Below are 19,658 nucleotides of genomic sequence, written 5' to 3' on the forward strand. Positions count from 1 at the left end.
AGACAGGTTGTAAACAGTCTCCCCAGGTGAGCTAAACATATGTAGAAGAGAAAATGAAAGCCAAAAGTAATAGATTTAACCCAAAAATGTGGTATAAACATCCATTACAGTTAACAGGTTCCTAACATTTCAGGTGCACCAACCTTTTACCTCCAAAACACAATGGGAACTGTAAGGTGACATGTCATGCTTTAGCTTTTTGTTAATTTTCTGTCATTTATTTACTGTTATGATTTCAGATGTCTATGTTAAACATTGGAGAGGCAGAAGAAAGTCCACACATGCATAATTTAATTGGATATCAAGATACGTTTTTGAGTAGTTGTAGTAAAGTGTTTTTTTATTCCAGATGGCGTCTAGCACACAACCTTTTTTATATTAAACATGGTCAAAGCTCCAAAACCTGAGGTAAATGTATGTAAAAATACTCCCTGAAAGTCGAAAACCAACCAGATTTAGCCTGCTTTTAACACTTAGTTTGCAATATTGCCTCAACTTCCTCCTCGAACTGATGTCAGATCGTATGCACGTTCTCACAAATGTCCGTCTATTCCCTAAAGTTTTTACTGCTGAGGTTGTTCCACGAGTTATTAACGATGTCAACTTGCATATTTCTGTTTGGACTCAGGCTCAAACACGTATAGATGTAATTGAGAAGTTTTCATTTTGAATAACAAATGAGAAAAAGAAGTGAAATCCTACTTTTACAGTTTTGTTTACTCAGCCTCTGTAGCAAAAACAGGGGGGGGGGGGGGGGCTTAAAGAGACAGGAGCTAAAACGGCCTGTTTCAGACAGAGGCTGAACTGAGGGGCTGCATAAAGAGCCAGGATAAGACAAATAAGGAGTTTTTATTAAGTGTAATTCATGCAAAGATATTCCAATAGAGCCCCAGAATATAAAGAAAGATTAAAATGTGCATCGTATGTCCCCTTTAAAATGTCTTAGACTCAGAATCATTTTATAATGATAAAACATGGATAAAGTGCAAGCAAACCACAGTGTCTGAGAGTCTAGAAAGTAATCAAATAGTTTGCTTTTGTACATCTTGTCTTATCATCTCGATGCTCATGTTTTTTTCCCTGCTCTGCTTTGTTGTAGTAATGTCAAGATATTCCCAGATTTCAGTAATTACTTTAATGAGAACAATGTTTTCATAGCTGAGAGGAAAAATGGCCAAAACTGAATGAAAATGACTTAAACCATCTATCATTAAACTATAGTGTGCAGTAAAGCTATTATTTTATTATTTGGGTTTTATGCTTTGATAGATTTAATAGATAACTGACAGAAATACCAGGTTATGAGGGGAGACTCCCATCTGTGTACTGGTTCAACAGTTTTTACCACCAGTGCCTTTGGCAGTAACCAATCTTTGTTTGGAGGTCTCACTCTGCTTAGAAAAAGCCAATAGACTGTTAAAAGCAGCCTATTAATTTTGTGATGATTTTGGCTCTGTATCAGCATCATGGAACAAAAACAAGCCAAAACCTCAAGTTTGTTGGTTCTCAGTAATAAAAACACATAAAACATACAGATTTTGTCTTTGTATCAGCCAATTGAGCCTCAATTCAATGAACAGGCTTTCACCCAAAGTATGAGAAGCAATTAATTTCCCCAACATGTCAACCCCTCGGCTCATCTAACATTTGGCTGCGTGAGCTCACCACAAAAATATCTCTAAAATGCAAATATGAAAGCCTGATGCGAAAGTCATTGGTTAAGTTTGTTGATGAGGACACTGGCCATGAGCAGTTTGTGAGTCAAACATGCTGCTGTCATTATGTGGGAAAGTGACCTACATTAGGTCATACTCACTGGAGATGCAGCGGGAGCCATATTGGCAAGAGTCAGTCTTTGGTTCGCTGTAAATCGATTTGCTGTGTGTCAGTGCTGTTTTTGATTCTCAGTCAGGACACTTTTTTTGGGGGGGGGGATGGGTCAACTGGGGATAAGATTTGATTGTCTGGACCTCATCACTGCTGCGTGAAATGCAACAAGGGGGAAAGAGTATGAAATCCCTATTGGACTCTATTGGGGGTGTTGCATATTTTGGCAAAATAACTGTTATTCACATTTACTTTGCAGTTACATGTAAAAACAACAATTTCTCGACAGCTTTTAGATTTATTTAGTTGGTGACATCTTTACAGAACACTATTGAAATTGTAGACCTACAAAGGGTTTGGTAGAGGTCACTTTGTGTCATGATATCTGGTTAAAAACTAAATCTATTTAACCCATTTAACTTTTTGGGCAATCTTTACCACTTGTATGAGGTATGTAATGCACAGACAGACCATCAGATTGTGTTATGGTTGCTATAGATACAGGTTGTTCTATGGTTGCTATAGATACAGGTTGTGCTTTAGTGTATAAATGAAGAATAACACAAAATCACTGCTGACATAAGAGATCCTGCTGGAGACATTATTGAAGTTGACTTTCATTTTACATCTTGTATACAAACAGAATGAGTCTCTAACATGTTTTTTAAAAAGTTCTGAACAAATGAGATCTATAAAACATAACATTTAGGGTAAATGAGACAAAGAAATCCATGTTTTAGGTTGTCATGGCCTCAAAGAGATAGGAAAAACAAAAAAATGATTTTTTTTAAATAGCACTTTCTTGGTGTGACCTACAAAGGTTTAAGAAAGATAATAAATAACAGGGAGCAATTCTTTGATTTTGCTGCCTGAAAGTTTTAGAGATGGAATGAAATCCAGTCGAAATGCATCTGTCTCTCAAAGACATAATCTTTACTCCACCCAAGTACAACCAGTCAATAAATCCAGGGTCCGCCCCCTGTGATAATGGCAGGTCTAAATTAAACTTATTACATGCATGAGGGGTGACAAAATAAAAGGAATACTTTTTAAAATTAATCAATCTCAGTACACCACCACCCACTACGACCTCAGTAATAAACATAAAGTAGAATTATCACCTCGCTGACAATGTCGAAAAAAACGGAGAATGTATGCTAACTTCATCAAAGTAGAATTTATGGCAGAGTTGTTGTGTTGGACTGCATCGGATTGCACAGGTGTTCCTCATAAAGTGCTTGGCGACTGTAAAGCATCAGAAAGAAAAAAGCAGCGCCAGCATTTTTACACATACAAGATGGTCCTTTCAAAGCTAAATCAATTCAAATGTATTGATTTGCATACATAGACTGTGCCTTTATATTTTCTTCGTGGCTGCAGCTGGTGATCTACCAATTGTTTGCTCAATTGATCGAGCAATGAAAGTGTATGTCTCTTGATCTGACATAATGCATCTATATCTATCCAAGTCTGTCTTTGTACAGTAATGCTGCTGTGAGTATAGGCAGCATTTTTAAACTCTACTTCGTGAGACAGCCAGAAAAAGATATTTCGTTTTAGAAAATTCACCATGAAAAACAACCAAGATGAAGGAAATATTGCAAATATCTCTTAAAGTGAAGCTAGAAAAAGTACAGTGATGACAGATGATCTTCATATCAACCCCACAGCTGGAGATGACAAGTCACTGCTCCTTCTCCGGAGGTTGTTAAAAGGGGAAGTGTAGGAAGTCACCTACTGTGGCAGATGTAGCTGAGGCATGTCTATTTGGTTTCATTCATAAATTATCTCTGCAGGTCATTCTCTACTCCCAGCTATCTGCAGAGTCTGCAGGGACAGCTAACATGATGCTGTGAAGCATAAATGTGAAACGAGCAAATTATGGAGGAAATCGGTCTAATACGCATCACTTTTTCCACCATTTACACAATGAGGCAATGGAGGCCTGGGGAACGGCATTTTCTTTGTGTGGGTGTGTGTGTATGTCTCTGTGTGTGTGTGTGTGTGTGTGTTGGTGTGCAGCTGAGCAGGAGAGGAGGGGGGGGGGGGGTTCAGGAGTCAGCCAGATGATGTCATGGCCATTAAGGAAGTGCAGCTATAAAAGACACCATTGAACTCGGAGTACAGTGTCATTTTCAGTGAAGTCTCACAGTAATGTTCCACCGATCACTCAGGAAACAAAAAACCTCACTGACAATGAGGTACAGTAGTTAAAAGAGAGCCTAAAATATGAAAAACAGGCCTGAGAACATAAACAAAGGAGAGTAGCGAGGGATGAAGTCATGATGGCTTGGTGCTATTTAAGGAGATAAATCACAAGTAGACTGCAACAAATGGCGAAACTAAAAAGAATATAACAATTAAAATATATATAATTAATGAGGCAAAACAGTATAAATTGATTTATATTTAATATAAAAGACTTTGGATAATTTAGTATGATATTATTGGATTGCCTAAATGAATGAGAACAATATATCTGTGAGATTTTAATCTAATTTCAAGGCCTCCACCCTATTTCATAAAAATACAGCTCGGTCAGAGACTCTGGTGTGTTATGCGCTTCAAGTCCTCCAAATTAAACAATCAAATATGTGGTTTGCGGACTGTGACTCCAGAACGACACATGGGAGCGTTTTCTAATCTGGCACCCCCACCGGCGGTAATCGGCAGAACAACATCATTTGTCTGTGCTTTCCAAAACGGTTACACATCAACTGTTATAACAATAATGACGTTTTTTATGATGTGACGATGTTGTGTTTAAAGTATGATCAGGTTTAGAAACAAAAAAACCCACTTGGTTAGGTTAAGGGAAAGATCATGTGTTTTGGTTAAAGTAAAACGTGAAACGAGATGTTGGTTAAAGTTAGTATGTCTTTAAAGTTAGGCGTCATGGCTACAATAATAACCATGGGGTTTAGGTTGGGGGACGATTGGAGTTACGTTTTTTTTTAAAACTGCCCCGAAGAGAGGAAACAAATAGCTCCTGCAGTAAACTCCAAATTGTGATTATGGCCTCCAAGTGTGAGCAAAGCACAAGAGGAGACGCAGAAGCAAACTTATCCACTAATATAAATTCAAAGGCTTTTCCAACTTTGGACCTAACAAAGCACAGGGAGGCACTGCACTTCAAAAAACATCCATTTCAGCTTCAAATAAGTTACAACAGATAGCTTTGAGCCTGCTAAATCATTCGAAACTTTTAATGAGGTTTAATAGCGCTTATAAAATATTTCCCCGCATTCATTACATTTATTTATTTGGTTTATTTTAAATTATTTTAGATACTGAACACACGTTGCAAAATATGCATAGCATCATCGGTTCAAGGCTATTTCCTTTGGCACACAATATACTTCATGTGCAATGGTGTTGGAGCATGCTTCAGTCGGCATTTTGGTGAAGGGACCAGAGGTGTTGGGGTGATTGACAAGTGCGGTGTCAAGTAGAAGAATATGGAAGGACAGATGGAGTGTATTATGCATAAAAGGATGGAACTGGCTGTAGTGAACGCATATTTTAAGAAGAACAAGAAGCACATGGTGAAATAAGAGTGGAGAGAGGTGTAAACAGGTCTTTCTCTTATGCAGAAGGTGCAACCTGAAAGAGATTGGAGACTTCAAGGTGGCAGCATCAGATGAAGGTCTATACGATGACTTTGGAGACCAAGAAGGGGAAGAGAATGAAAGTAGAGCTGAAGTTGAAGAAGTAAAACACTTGTGTGAAGTTTAGGGAGAAGTTAAAACAGGTCCAGGGTGGTAGTGATGAATTGCTGCGTGGAAACTGCTGCAGAGTACGGTGAGGGAGTCGACCAGGAAGGTAGTTGGTGTGTCATCCGGACAGAGGAAGGAAGACAAAGAGATTTGGTGGTGGAAAGAGGACGTACAGGAAAGTATACGGAGGGAGATGTGGCGAAGGGGAACTGAGATAGCCTGAGAAATTAGGAAAGTTGGAAGGAGTACAAAGAGATGCAGCGTAACACAAAGAGAGAGGTGGCGAAGACTAAGGAAAGGGTGTAAGGTGAGTTGTATGAGAGGTTGGAATCTAAGGAAGGAGGAGAAAGGAGGATTGGCTAGACGGAGGGACTGAGCAGGGTGAGGATACGCAGCAGGTTAGAGCGTGCTGACTAGTGAGGAGAGTATATTTAGGAGATGGAATGAGTACTTTGAGGGAGTGATGAGTGAAGAAAATGAGAGAGAGAGAGGGTTTGATGATGTGGGAATATTGTCGCGGTCTATTACACCCAGCTTCTGCTTACGAACATTTCACCAGGACTTGATCTTACTTTGAAGACCAGCACAAACATTACTGTCATGTTTTATGATCCTGATACAACTATGTAGACGATCCACAGCTTTCAGGATCCCATCTAGATGTAACAGCTGAGCCTGGATTTTGAGTTCAAACATTTGATTCAGTCTTTGTCTGTAAGGAAGAGCTGGGTGAAGCTCTGGAAGTATGAGCAAATGGCAACCATCGTACTGACTACAATAAGCTGCATAACACCTGTCATTTAAGGCAAAACTAACCCTTACATACTGTTCAGAGTCAGATTTGACCCATTTTTTTTTCCATTTAAGAGCTGTAAAAGCATCATATACACATTTCTTTTTAGCTGGACTTTTCCTCATGTGACCCATATAGAAAATGGGACCTAAAATGAATCATTTTTTACATTTTTGTGCAGCTGATACACATTTTTTTTAACATGCATGTACAAATTTGACCTGTATTTATTTTAATAATATCAAAAAAGTTTTAATCAAACATTTATTAATGACTGATGGGGAATTTATGAATGTCGATTGGTGTAGAGACTAATTATGAGTCAGAAAATGAACAGTATGTAAAGGTTTAATGAAGCTTTTTTTTCACATTTACAACAAAAAACACGGAGAAATTGATCGAATTATTCCTTCGCTGTGCTTCTGTGAACTGAAATGTTATTTTCTTTAGTGGTTTATTCCAGTTATGGAGAAGAAAAAGGGCAAGGGTGAGTTGGAGGCTATGGGCGCCCATCGGGTAAACAAAGTGGAAAAAGTGCTATTTATGTTTCCCCTCAATCTAACAAACTGAAGAACAATTTTAATTACCTTTCATCGAAACAAAAACATTGTGAAGTCCCCTATTGGATGCACAGTATGCGAGGAATACATAGTGAAATGCTCCTCCAATGAAGCAGAGATACTGCAACAGAGACACTTTGCCCTATGAGATGCCCTATAAGAGCAAACTGGTCATTATGGTAGAAATGAATGTATCCGTTATGAAGGCTGACCTTTAAAAAAAGAGCTCCCCTAATAACATGTCGTAGCTGATATTATTCCTTCAGTAGATTTTCATACAGTACTTCTCTCCAGTTTGCTCAGTCACACCCTCTTTAGATCATTTAGGCCAGTGCCGTCTAAGCTGTAACAATTTGTGAGGTATAAATCACAAGGTTTTTTGCAATTAAAACAAATGTCTAGATTTAATATTAATAAGGATGAATTACTAATGTATTTAAACTGTATTTTCTAAGTTGGTTTCATGTTCAGATCCTTCCAAAGCTGAATATTTGATGCTGCAGGTACACATTTAAACTGACACATCTGTGGCCATCATCTGTTGAAGCTTTTTTCTCTCACCTGATGAGGTTCAGCAGGAGCTGTCTGCTGGAGCTTTTTCTCCTGAGGGAGTCTGACATGGTGGACTGAGCTGCTCCCGCTCCTGGTCCAGGTTCTGGTTGTACTGTAGACTCCAGCTTTGATCCTGGTTCTGATCTTGGTTCCAGCTCTGGTTCTTGAGTCTTAGACCTTTCCTACAGCTGCTCTCTTGTTCTTCTGCCTCTGTGGCTCATGTTGGCCTCTCCCTCTCTCTCCCTCTCTCCCTCTCTCTCTCTCCCTCTCTCTCTCTCTCTCTCTGTTTAGTCGCTACTCTCTCCTCCCTCCATGTGGTTTTCATTGAAGTGTTTTGACCCCCCTCACCCCCCTTCACCCTAACGCCATGTGACTCTCCCAAGAGGGGAAAGTAAGATGATATCATTGCAGTGGATCAGTGACAATATCATATGCATGCACATTGTATATATTTATATTGTGAGGGGAGTGTAATGGTAGGAGGGAGCAAGCGTAGCACTGTGGTTATATACAGTCGTTTTCTAATCATGTGAACAGATGTATTGTGGAAATATTAAATGTATCTAGTCTATTCTATTGTAAGAGATATGATCTGCATTCAAAAAAATACGAAAGAGTTTCATCATCGACCTCCACATCTGGCTGTGTTTCTGAAAATTAGTAATTTCTCTAAATTTTACAGATCAGAATCTGGATTGCAACATGAGTTACATTATCCAAGATTCTTCAGAAAACCTGATAGCTGGTTTTATTGTGTGCAATCTCCAGCTGATGGATGATTCACTTTTTAAAGGGGACCTATTATGCTCATTCCCAGCTCTATTTATTTATTCTGGGCCTTCACTAGAGTAGCTTTGCATGAATTATAGTAAAAAAAAAACCTCCATATTAATCTAATACTGACCCTTTATGCAGCTCCTCAGTTCAGCATCTGTCTCTTAAAAGGCTGTTTCAGCTCCTGTCTCTTTAGGACCCTCACGATGACCTCTCATTGGTCAGCCTTCCAGATCCTGCTGATAGGAAGCCGTATCAGAGTCGTGTTAGGCTACCACAAGTTTCCTGCTCCATATTTAAAGCTTTTGACAGGAGACCTTTATTTTGAATGTGTTCATCACAAAATTAGCGAAGCTTCGTTAGCGGAACTAAAAACTAGTTGATGCATTTGCTGCTCGGATTAGCTAGAATTAATGCTAGAGGAATAGTACAAGCAGACACAGCCACAGGGATGATTATGTCTTATGACCAGCACACCTCCAACAGGTTAACTATATATTTGATTTTGCCTTGCTGTGTAATGGAGTCATGGCTCAGCGTGGCTAATCCCAAAACAATGGGAAAAAATGCCATAATGTTGGTGAAACGCAGTGAACTGACACTCTGTGCATGGAACAGATGACCATATGAAGAAATCTGTCACAAGCTGACATCAACTTGGCCTGAAAGTAGAAAAAATACGTTAGAAACTAAGCTTTGTGGTGTAAGAGCTGATGCTTTTTGCACACAGCGATAAAACATCTGACATTGTAGTCAAGTCGAGTCTATTTTATTTATATAGCGCCAAATCACAACAGAAGACATCTCAGGGCACTTTATACATGCAGCAGGTCTAGACTGCACTCTTTAATGTACCCAACATTCCCCCATGAGCAAGCACTTGGCGACAGCAGCGAGGAAAAACTCCCCTTTAATGGAAAGAAACCTCAAGCAGAACAGGTCTCGAGGTAGGCGACCATCTATCTGGCTTGACATTTTAACATTATGACTGAAAACACGGAAATTCATAATAGGTTTCCTTTAACATGTTCAGTATACACAGGTTTTAAATATCATGGGTCAAGTTGGTTTGTTTGACTTTTTTTGGGTTTTATTTTGAGTTTTAATTCAATCAGTAAAGAAAAATAAATAACTGGAAAAAAACATTTAGAAACACATAATGGATGAACTTTTAGTTTCTTAGATGTCTGTGTTTCTCACGCTCTCTGTTGTTATTATATTTACTTTCAAAAGCATTTAGCAAAAGAAAAAATAAATAAAATGTAAAAACAGACCAGGAGGAAGAATCTTCTAACTTAACAAAAGCTGACTTACATACTTACTAAATCTTCCTTTGTGAGGGAATCCTAAATGATTATGGGAATAAAAACTGAAGCTGAGGAGAAAGCTCAAATTCAGCGAAAAACACAAGCAAGTGCTTCTTGGATCTGAGAACAATGTGACACAAAACAGGTGTTGTTGACGCACAGTTAAATAATCAATGTTGACATAAAAGAGGGAGGAATTCCAAAAAAAATATCAAGTTACTAAAGTTAAGAGGCTTTTATTATAAATCAATAAAAGACTAATGCATATGGATTGCTCCTTGGAAATTAATCCCCCTTTTTTGTGGCCATTTAGTTTAAATTCAAATTTGTTGCCTGTCTTTATCGTCTCAAAGTGTAACTGATCATCACAGCTCGAGATAAAAAACATCATATATGTTAAGAGTTCAGAAGTGCATAAAAACAGAAAATAAGCAGAACTTTAGATAACAGAGGAAGCTGTTGTCTTTGTTCTGGCTGTACATAATTGAGATATGAGCAGCAGCCTGAGAAGCTGAGGGAGTAACAACAGTGTTGGATCTGTTTACTGTTCTGCAGGTTATGAATAAGATATGGCAGCTCTGAACAGGAGCAGCTGCTGGAGGTGACAAGCTGATCGGTCCAGCTCTGACCACTGAGTCACATCGCTGTTCACCCCACCTATAGGCTGCTGTCTTTGTGTCTGTCTGTCTGTCTGTTTATGTTTAGATGACGATAAAACACTCTGCTCTCCGCTTCATAGCACAAAGACAGAACTTCTCTCTTCAAAAACTCTCTCCGTCTATCAGTCCAACACACACAGATGTGCATTAGGTCACTCAGGCATTTCCAGCCAACACTGATTTACATTCTCACACACACACACACACACACACACACACACACACACACACACACACACACACACACACACACACACACACACACACACACACTCACTCACTCACACACACACACACACACTGCTGCCTTGCTCTCCCAAATCCCACGGGAGCTTGAAACACTCACAAACACTCCACTAAACGGTCGCCAAGGCAACACTCCCACAGCACTTAACAGAGTCTGACTGTCGAAACAGCTCGGCATGAGGCTGATGGGGACGGACGGAGCCGACGCCCCGACCGCCAACTTCAACACTTTCTCCAATGTTCCCCCAAAGGAGGAGTTCAGTTTTAGAGAATTACAGTGCGAAAAAAAGACGTGAACACACACACACACACAGACAATACAGCAGTGGTAGGCAAACAGCGGCCTGGGGGCCCAAATCAAGGCCTCTTGTGCTTCCTAATGAAAGCTGAAGTTTTGACTTTTATAGTTTAGATCAAAACTTTTACACAATTGATCACAAATCTGCTGTAGATAACAAACACAAAGCTCAGTGTAAGTCCCAGTAGATAAAACCTTGTTATAGTTACAAATGTAATTGTTATAAATGTGACTGAAACCAGACTGGAAACAGTTTAAAAATGATATTATCATTCATAAAAGATGGGATGAAATCACTTTCTCCAGAACCGCAGATAAAATAGATGATTTGGAGAGCGCTCTGTAGTTTCTTAACCCTTGCATACTGTTTATATACTGACTCACTTATTCATAAATCCCCCATCAGTCATTAATAAATGTTTGATTAATATTATGGAGAAAAAAAAGACATTCACAATCACTATTTTATGGTCCAGGAGAACATTTTATAGAATATGAAGAACACACATGTTTGAATGCTGATATTTAAGGTTTTGTTTTAAATAAATAGATCAAATTTGTACATTTGCATATATAAGAAATTTGTATCAACTGCTCAAAATTTAAAAAAAAAAAATGTACTGTAGGTCACATTTAGGAAACGTCCTGCTAAAATAAACGTGTTTAGGGTGTTTTTACAGCTTTACAATGTAAAAATGGGTCAAATTTGACCATGAACAGTATGTGAGGGTTAAGAACAGGGAAAGCACATTAGGTTTCTTTAGTAGTCGGTGATTAACACTGTTTGGAAAACAACCAGAAGCCAAAGAATTGTTAAAATTGTGCAGAATAACGGGGCCAACGGGGGAAAATACCTCCTTTATAGCATTTCAGTGGGGATGATGTCTGAGATGCAGGAGAAGTTTATATGAAGAAACTGTGTTGTCTAACATTGAGACTGTGATGGGTTGAAATTGGGATAAAACGGGCAGAACTAACATAAGACATAGAAGGAATGTAAGGGTCGGGCTAAATTTGGGACTTGATACTCTACGCCTTATTAATAAAAATAAGCCAGACATTTTTTTGGACAGCTCACCGTCAGGTACAGAAGGAGAAGTAAAAATAAATACCTTGTGCATTATGGTGATTTCTGGATATAAATTCGGAGACATAGGCCAATCATGCATTCTTGGCTGCTTTCTGATACCTTAACATATGGTTTTTAAGGGTGTTATGCGTTATTTAGGACTTTGTTTAAATTCCACTGACATTCAGATTTTTCACAGTCTTTTTTAACGATCATTCAACCAAGGAAAGTTATTTTATATTTGTTTTCTAAGTTTAAAACAGTGCATATTAGTTAGGGATGGATAGGCGCTGATCCAGGATTGAGAGGAAATACAGTGTAACTGAAGGAGGCAGATGAATTAAAAGTTTCTCAGAAATTAGCTGCAGAACCAGCATTGAGAATACAAGAATGTGTTTTAGGGTGGGAGACTGGGAATAGAAAGCTGCGGTGGAAGTTTAAAAACAACAACTTTCTGATCAGTTATCAGCAAATCTGCAAAATTAAGACACAAAAGAGAGAAAGAGAGAGAGAGGGAGAGAGAGAGAGGGAGAAAGACCAGACGAAAGAATCAAATGACCTTTTGACTGTGTGGCCTATTTGACGGATTGAATAATAATGACTTATTGAATATAACTTTAGACCTAAAGACACTAATCCTAAATGGTTAATAAATGGATACCCTGCAGCTCTTTCCAGATGTTACAAGAAAAGAAAGGAGATGAAAACAAATGTTATCTTGGCAGGCTAAAGAAAAGAAGGATTTTTTTTATGGAAGATATTTTTGGTCATGATTTAAATTAAAAGTTCAAATAAAAAGATAAAATTAATGTGAGTAATGGTTATTTTACTACATTTCTAGGAATAATCAGGCAGTAATTAAACCTAAAAAGAAAAAGGGAATTGGAAAAGGGAAATTTAAAATGTAAGATGATCATTTTAAAAAAAGAGAAATTTGAAAATGCAAATGCTTAAATGGAAATATTGTAAAGATGAAATTGAAAATGACAATGGAAATAAGAAAAAAGGGAAAATTTAAAACAGATATTTCGAAATAGGAAAAAAATAAAACCATAAAAAAAATCATTGGGAGATAAAAGGATAAAACTGGTAATAGTAACAACTGATAATAGTAAAAGTAATTTTATTTTCAACAATCAGTGAAGCAGACGGCTGTTTATTAAGTGTGGATAAGAACAACACAGAACAAAGATTCATTCATAGAGTTATTTTTAGCCAAATTCAATTAAAATAAGCTGTAACTCTGTTTTTCACTTACTGAAGGGAAAAATAACATCTGCCCTCAGATACGAATCAAAGCAGTGTTTTAAATCAACTTTATTCTTAAATAAATTAGGCAGGATTTTACTTCATTTAATATACAGTTTTGTATTCTTTTCACCTCGGACCAAAGGAATTTCCTCTATTTGGAGAGTAAAGTGAAATTTGATTTGATGCTGCTATATTTATTACTACTGTTTGTTTTCTGGTTTCTATAACGATGCCATAATCACAGTTTGGTATTAAATTAAGACATGAGAGGTATTCCAGCTGCAGAGACATTATTAAAATGTGTTTCAGATGTGTGCGTAAATCTTTAGTACGACTCACACACAAAAATTAAGTAGTTGTAGTCTGCACAATCACACAAATATTTTGAAATCAAGTTGATTGAAATATTGAAAAATTACAAATAAACGCTGATAGGAAATTCCCAGTGGATATTGTAAATGATAAAAATGCACATTACAGCCCAAACCTACTATATCTTTACTGTTTGTTTACTTGGTGAAAGTTAGATTTTCTCTCCACCTATTCTGTTGTCAAAAAGTAAAACTGTCCTCACCACAGATGTATTGATCAATCTGTTGTTGGATGTTTAACTTGACGCTTTTTCCCCCCCAGTTTATAGATATACATATGCATATATTTACATTCAGTGCTTCTCAGACTGCAGAGACGGTTTTAAACTATATTTCGAGGGTTGCATTGTTGACAGTCATGTTTGCTGGCAAATTGAGGAGTTATAGCGCCACCAGCTGTCAATGAGTAGGATACCCTAAACCTAACCCAGCATCACATATTGTCAAAAACCCCACAGGATGACTTTAAAGCCACTACGTGAAGGATTTTTTAAAAATCTACAACTTTAGCACCCCCCAGTGGTCATGTGACAGACAGCACTGCACCGCCGACATTTAATGTTAGTTATAATAATACATTTAATTCATAATGTGCTTTTCAACACACTTAAAGACACTTAACACATTAAGTTAAAAAAAGACAAAGTAGCAAAAGACATGAATCACTTATTTGAGAGGGGGTGGTGGGTTGTTTTGTCCTTATTGAAATGCGGTCATTGCGTGGGTCTTGTTGAGTGTTACAGATGAGTTTATGTCACAAACGAGGTCAGGATGAGATTTCACAATGTGTAGAAATTCAGCAAAACAGGCTGATTGGCTTTTGATTTTCTTGCATCATGCAAACTTCTCGCAGAAAGTTGGAGCATTTTCAACTCCAGCAGATGTTTCTCCTCAGTTGAGGTCACCTGGAATAACCCTGCCTCTGCTCTCTCCATTGACTTTGCATTGTAACACACAGATTATCAATCACCCTTCTTTGTTGTGTCACAGTTATGTTGACAGGTATCTCACTGTTTTTATTACACAATTTAGGAACTACAGTCTAAGTTTCAGGATGATGTCTTCAGCCTTGTTCTCCCCTCTGGGCCCAGACACCCATCAGTCTTCTCTCACTGACTAAAATGTTGCCAGGTGTCCCGTAAAGACGCCGTCACGAAGAGGAAAGCAGCCGCTTGTCGATCCGCTCCAGACTAATGAGGGAATGGATTCAAGGTGAGTGACGTCAAGCAGGAGTATTCAACAGCTAAGCCAAAAAAAAGTTGGAGGTGCTTGTTAAAGGTGACACAGCTTGAACGGAAAAATGTCTTTGTTTCAGTCTAACAATTGAGTAATGTAGTCAGGCATTCATAAAAACCTGTTGCAGGAAGTGTTGAAATGCGAACTCACTGGATGGAAAACCAGCTTCATAGCGACTTAAAAATGATGTCAGGTGGCTGTTGAATACAAAAGAAATACAAGGATTTGATTCTGCATGGTTTGTATTAACTTTAATGAACATCAGCCCTTCTCTTTTCAAAGTAATCCTTGTTTTTTATTACTTTTCACCTGCCTAAAATAGCTTTAAGCCATGCGAGTGCAAATATAGAGAGGTACCATTTGAGGTACTGGAAGGTTTCACAGTGTGCCAACAGTGCAATGAAAAGAGAGAGAGAGAAAAGAGAATTATATCATCTGGTATATTATGAATAATTATGTTAATATACAGTGATAAAATGATCCAAAAGTGTGACGTTAGCTGTGTGGTTGGTGGTGCATCTCCAAGGTATATGCAGATGTTTATCTCCACTGTGCGCCTGTACTTGCAGTATGGCTTAATATGATAATGTTAGTCTGCTGGATGGGTGGTCCACCACTTTGGTCCAGATTGAAATCATAAATATCTCCACAATGTTTGGATGGATTTCCGTGAAATTTAGTACACACATTCATAGATCCCAGGACTGCTGGTGATCCTTGTTTTTCCCACCACCATAAAGCTGATTTATGACTCAGAGTGAAATATCGACGACTATCAGATGGATAAATCGTAATAAATTTGGCGATCCCTTAACTTTTAATGTAGGGCCAGCTTCAGGTCCAAATTTGGTTAATTTATGACCGAATATCTACAGATCTAATAACATTTCCATCCACCTCAGCTTTACTTTAGATGTTTAATATTGCAAAACACTGTAGCTGTGTCTGAAATCACTCTCTTATTCACTCATTCATTACTCCCTATATAATAAACACTAAATAGTTAATTCTGTAATGAGCAGCAAATCAAGATTTCGGACACTCACTAATCGTTGTCATTTTGTGTCACCGTCACATCTTTAAAATGTGGAGCATTGCATTGTGGTGTTGTTAGCAGAAAGTAGTTTACAACCAATGGACACTACTCTTTTTGTTCCATTATTATGATATCAGACGCAGCCTGTTTGTAGGTTGCTACCCTGGCTGTTCACTCTTGTTTCCTCCTTATCAGTTGCTAAGACAGTAAAGAGGAAAATCTGTTGAGGTCATACGTTCAACACGTCTCCTGTAATAAATTTAAAAAATGACTGAGTGACTGATATGTTTGGGTTTTCCCTGTGATAGAGATCTAGGATGAGGATATGTAGTCTGAGGGTGGTGGATCAGGGCTACAGAAAGGGCTCTGTGTTACATCACACAGCTGTAGTCCTCCAGTGTGTCTGTGTCTGCATTCATCTACAAAACAAAAACTGTGACCTCAACTTTTCCAAAGGTGAGGGTGAGAATGACTCATGTTATCCTCCCTCAACTACAGAGTCAATAATCCATTTTAATCTCCTCTTCACTCAAAGCTATTTTTTTCCTGTGTATCCAAAACCCGATGTATCTTACTCCTCTGTGCCGTAGACCTCCACAGTTGTCCAAAAACTATTAAAAACACATCAATTAAACCACACAGCTGCATTGGGTGACATGTTCCTTCACTATGAAGAGTTTGTGAATGTTAATTTATTTAGAAATATCTCCAAAGAATAACAGTTTCAGTCTTTGGAGAGTAGTTCTGTGTAAGGCAGATGTCTATGAGCATGTACAGGAAGTGGGCTCTGTTTATAGAGACAGTTTCTAAACAAACTAATTGTGCCAAAACTCTTCTTCTTCAGGCTTTGGATACACACACAATACTGTATTTGTTAGTAGATCAATTGGTTGTTTGTTTGAATCTGCACAAGAGGTTTGTTAATAATAAGAAAACATATTAGTTCTCCGGCCTTATTAAAAAAATATACAATTATTTTGCTGAAATTAAACATGAAAAATCAAAAGCTGTTTCTGTTTTACCAGTAGCACCGTACACTGCTGGTCGTAACTGTGCCAACTGGAAGGGTCAGAGTTCAGATTTCTCTTTCCTGATGACCTCTGGGTTTGAGTAGTAAACAATGTGTTTTTTGGTGTTGTGCTTAAAGATTTAGGAGTATTATCTCTATAGAGAAGTCAAAGATATTTTCATTTTCATATCTCACCACCACAGACTGCAGCATAGTAAACAAGAACTCCACTTTCACTGGTTGGGTGTAGTTCAGTATGTGCATTTGAAACATCTGTGTGTGTGTGTGTGTGTGTGTGTGTGTGTGTGTGTGTGTGTGTGTGTGTGTGTGTGTGTGTGTGTGTGTGTGTGTGTGTGTGTGTGTGTGTGTGTGTGTGTTTTGATGTGTCTCAGAGTTTCAGCAGCCTGGCAGAAACACAAATGTCTGCCACCTGGTGGTTATCTAATAGTACTGCATGCTGCCTGGAAACTGAATGAACTGATAAATACACACACACACACACACACACACACACATACATCGATACATGACATTTAAACCTGTCTGTACTGTTAAACAATTATAATATTGTGTAATGTTTGTGAAATGTTGAGTTTTTCCTTTTTTTAAAAAAAACAGTTTTATGAATTGCTGTTTTTTATTACAACTCCAAACCAGCTGCTGTCAAACACATTCATATAATTTTCATAAGCTACTGACTGGACTGAAATGAAAGAAAATCTCACCAGTTTCACACACCAAAGAAATATGTATTTTGCTCTACACATACAGTAGTAGTTAGATTTCCAAAAAATCCCATTCACACCAGCAGCATCCCATTTAGAGACATTGGACTTCTATGATTCTGCCTTACTGGGGAGGTTCTCCATCAGTCTCTCATAACAAGCACATGACACATCTGTGAAACATTCATGACTGAACAGCTGCCAGCGAAAGGATTAAAGAAAAATACAATCTCAGTAACTCATACATACAACATATACTTTATCCAGCTTTTTAATACACTCCAGATCTCCTTGATCTTGTTTTCATTTATTTTTCATCCATTAACAAAATTAGAATCTAAGATCTTCGTGTCCGTCTCAGACTTTTCACTCCCAAGACAGCCATACAGGAATCCCAGCGGCTTTTCAGCACACTGACGCTTCTGTTATACTAGACACGCCTTGTGTGTGTGTGTGTGTGTGTGTGTGTATGACTTAAGACACTTTAGGGGACACAAGTCAGACTCAGCACCAGTTGATTTGGGCCAGTTTGTGCAACTGGGGACAGAAGTCGTGTCCCCAATTGGTAAAATGCTGATTTTTGGGTCAGTGGTTAAAGTTGAGGGTTAGGTTTAGTCAAGTAGTGGTTGTGGTTAGGGTAAGTGCCCTGGATATGAATGTAAGTCTTTGTGGGTGCACACATGACTTTCTATCTTTGAGAAAACTAATTTCAGTTGAAAACCAGTGTTGTGAGGACGTTTGGGCTGCTCCTCACACCTTTGAGGTTTAAGACTTAGTTTTAAGGTTACGGTTAGAATTGGGTTTAGGTCCAGTTTAGGGTACGGTTTGGGTTTAGGCATTTAGTTATAATGGTTAAGGTTAGGCTAAGGGGCTAGAGAATGCATTATGTCAGTGAGTGTCCTCACAAGGATAGACAAACGTGTTTGTGTGTATGTATGTGTGTGTGTATGTGATTTATCCTACTTTCTAGGACACTTTTCAGATTAAAGACCAGTTAATTGGGGACAGCTTGTCAAATGGGAGACAAAAGCCATGTCCCCATTTATTTGGGAAAAAGCTGGGTTTTTTTGGATCAGTGATTAAGGTTAGGATTAGGTAAGTAGTGGTTATTGTTAGGGTAAATCTCCAGGAAATGAATATAAGTCTGTGTAAATATCCCAAAAGTGACAGAGGTAAGATTGTATGTGTGTGTGCGTGTCTTTTTTATCTTTTAGAGAACCAATTTCAGTTGAAAAAACAGTGTTGGGAAGACATTTTGGCTGTTTCTCATAACTTAAAATGGCAATTTGGGGGTTAAGACTTAGTTTTAAGGTTAAGGTTAGAATTGGGTTTAGGTCCAGTTTAGGCTAAAGTTTGGGTTTAGGCATATAGTTGTAATGGTTAAGGTTAGGGTAAAAGTCTTTTGGGGACATATTTCGGATTAATAACCAGTTAGTTGGGGACAGTTTGTCAAATTAGGGACAAAAGCCATGTCCCCATTTGGGAAAAGGCAGATTTTTGGGTCAGTGGTTACGGTTAAGGTTAGGGTAAGTCTCCAGGAAATTAATGCAAGTCTATGTCCCTAATAGTGACCTAGGACATCGTGTTTGTGTGTGTGTTTGACTGCCAACACTGAAACCCACTCGTCCAGCTGACTGCAGTGATTTACAGTGAGTATGTTTCCCTGCGCAGCAACACTGATCACTGGCAAGAATCAGTTTCATGCAGTGTTTCCATTACAACATGGACACAGTTCACAGTGAGTTATGAACAGGTTTCTGGAGTGTCTGTTTCCATGTTCCATCACTCCATCCAGCTCTTTTCTTAGCAAGCAAACAGTGTGAAAAGTGAAACATGGCCACATAAAAAAAGAGATCAGCCGCTTGTAGAGAGTTTGTTTTATCGATCATACCACTTCTAATTTTCATTTTAACGGTTAGTTTTTGAAGTTAATTTCACCTAAATAAAGGAAATGCAAACAACCAGACAAGCAACCCAAAATTTCACATAAACAAAAAAATGTAAATTAATAAGTATAATTGAGTATTAAACGTAGTTACGGTTAAGATTTTGGATGCAAAACTTTTTTCGCACATAGATTGTGTGTTATGTCACATTTCTGTCTTTGCTTTTATAAAACACAAGAGGGAAACTCTAAAAAAATGTTTTTAACAGCAACCTGTCTTTCCAGAAATGAGTTCCAGTTGTTTTGGAGAGTCCACAGACCTGTCAGGAGGTTTCATGGGGACT

The 19,658-nt window shown here is 38.1% G+C and overlaps 3 protein-coding genes across 4 annotated transcripts in view; all 3 read right to left on the reverse strand.

The window, feature by feature from the left end:
- The window catches only part of LOC133979560 (caldesmon, smooth muscle-like), a 35,485-nt gene extending 27,799 nt beyond the window's left edge, over window positions 1–7,686 (reverse strand). For both annotated transcript variants that reach the window (XM_062418112.1, XM_062418103.1), the window contains exon 1: window positions 7,458–7,686. In XM_062418112.1, the coding sequence (XP_062274096.1) occupies window positions 7,458–7,516 (59 nt within the window). In that variant the 5' untranslated portion in view covers window positions 7,517–7,686. The remainder of the gene's footprint in view (window positions 1–7,457) is intronic.
- The window catches only part of LOC133982893 (V-type proton ATPase subunit d 1), a 155,235-nt gene that overhangs the window by 115,140 nt on the left and 20,437 nt on the right, over window positions 1–19,658 (reverse strand). The gene's annotated exons all lie outside the window — the stretch shown is intronic.
- prc1b (protein regulator of cytokinesis 1b) overlaps window positions 1–19,658 on the reverse strand; it is a 291,205-nt gene that overhangs the window by 39,456 nt on the left and 232,091 nt on the right. The window lies entirely within an intron of this gene.

Source organism: Scomber scombrus, chromosome 1, assembly GCF_963691925.1.
Source record: "Scomber scombrus chromosome 1, fScoSco1.1, whole genome shotgun sequence".
NCBI lineage: Eukaryota > Metazoa > Chordata > Actinopteri > Scombriformes > Scombridae > Scomber > Scomber scombrus.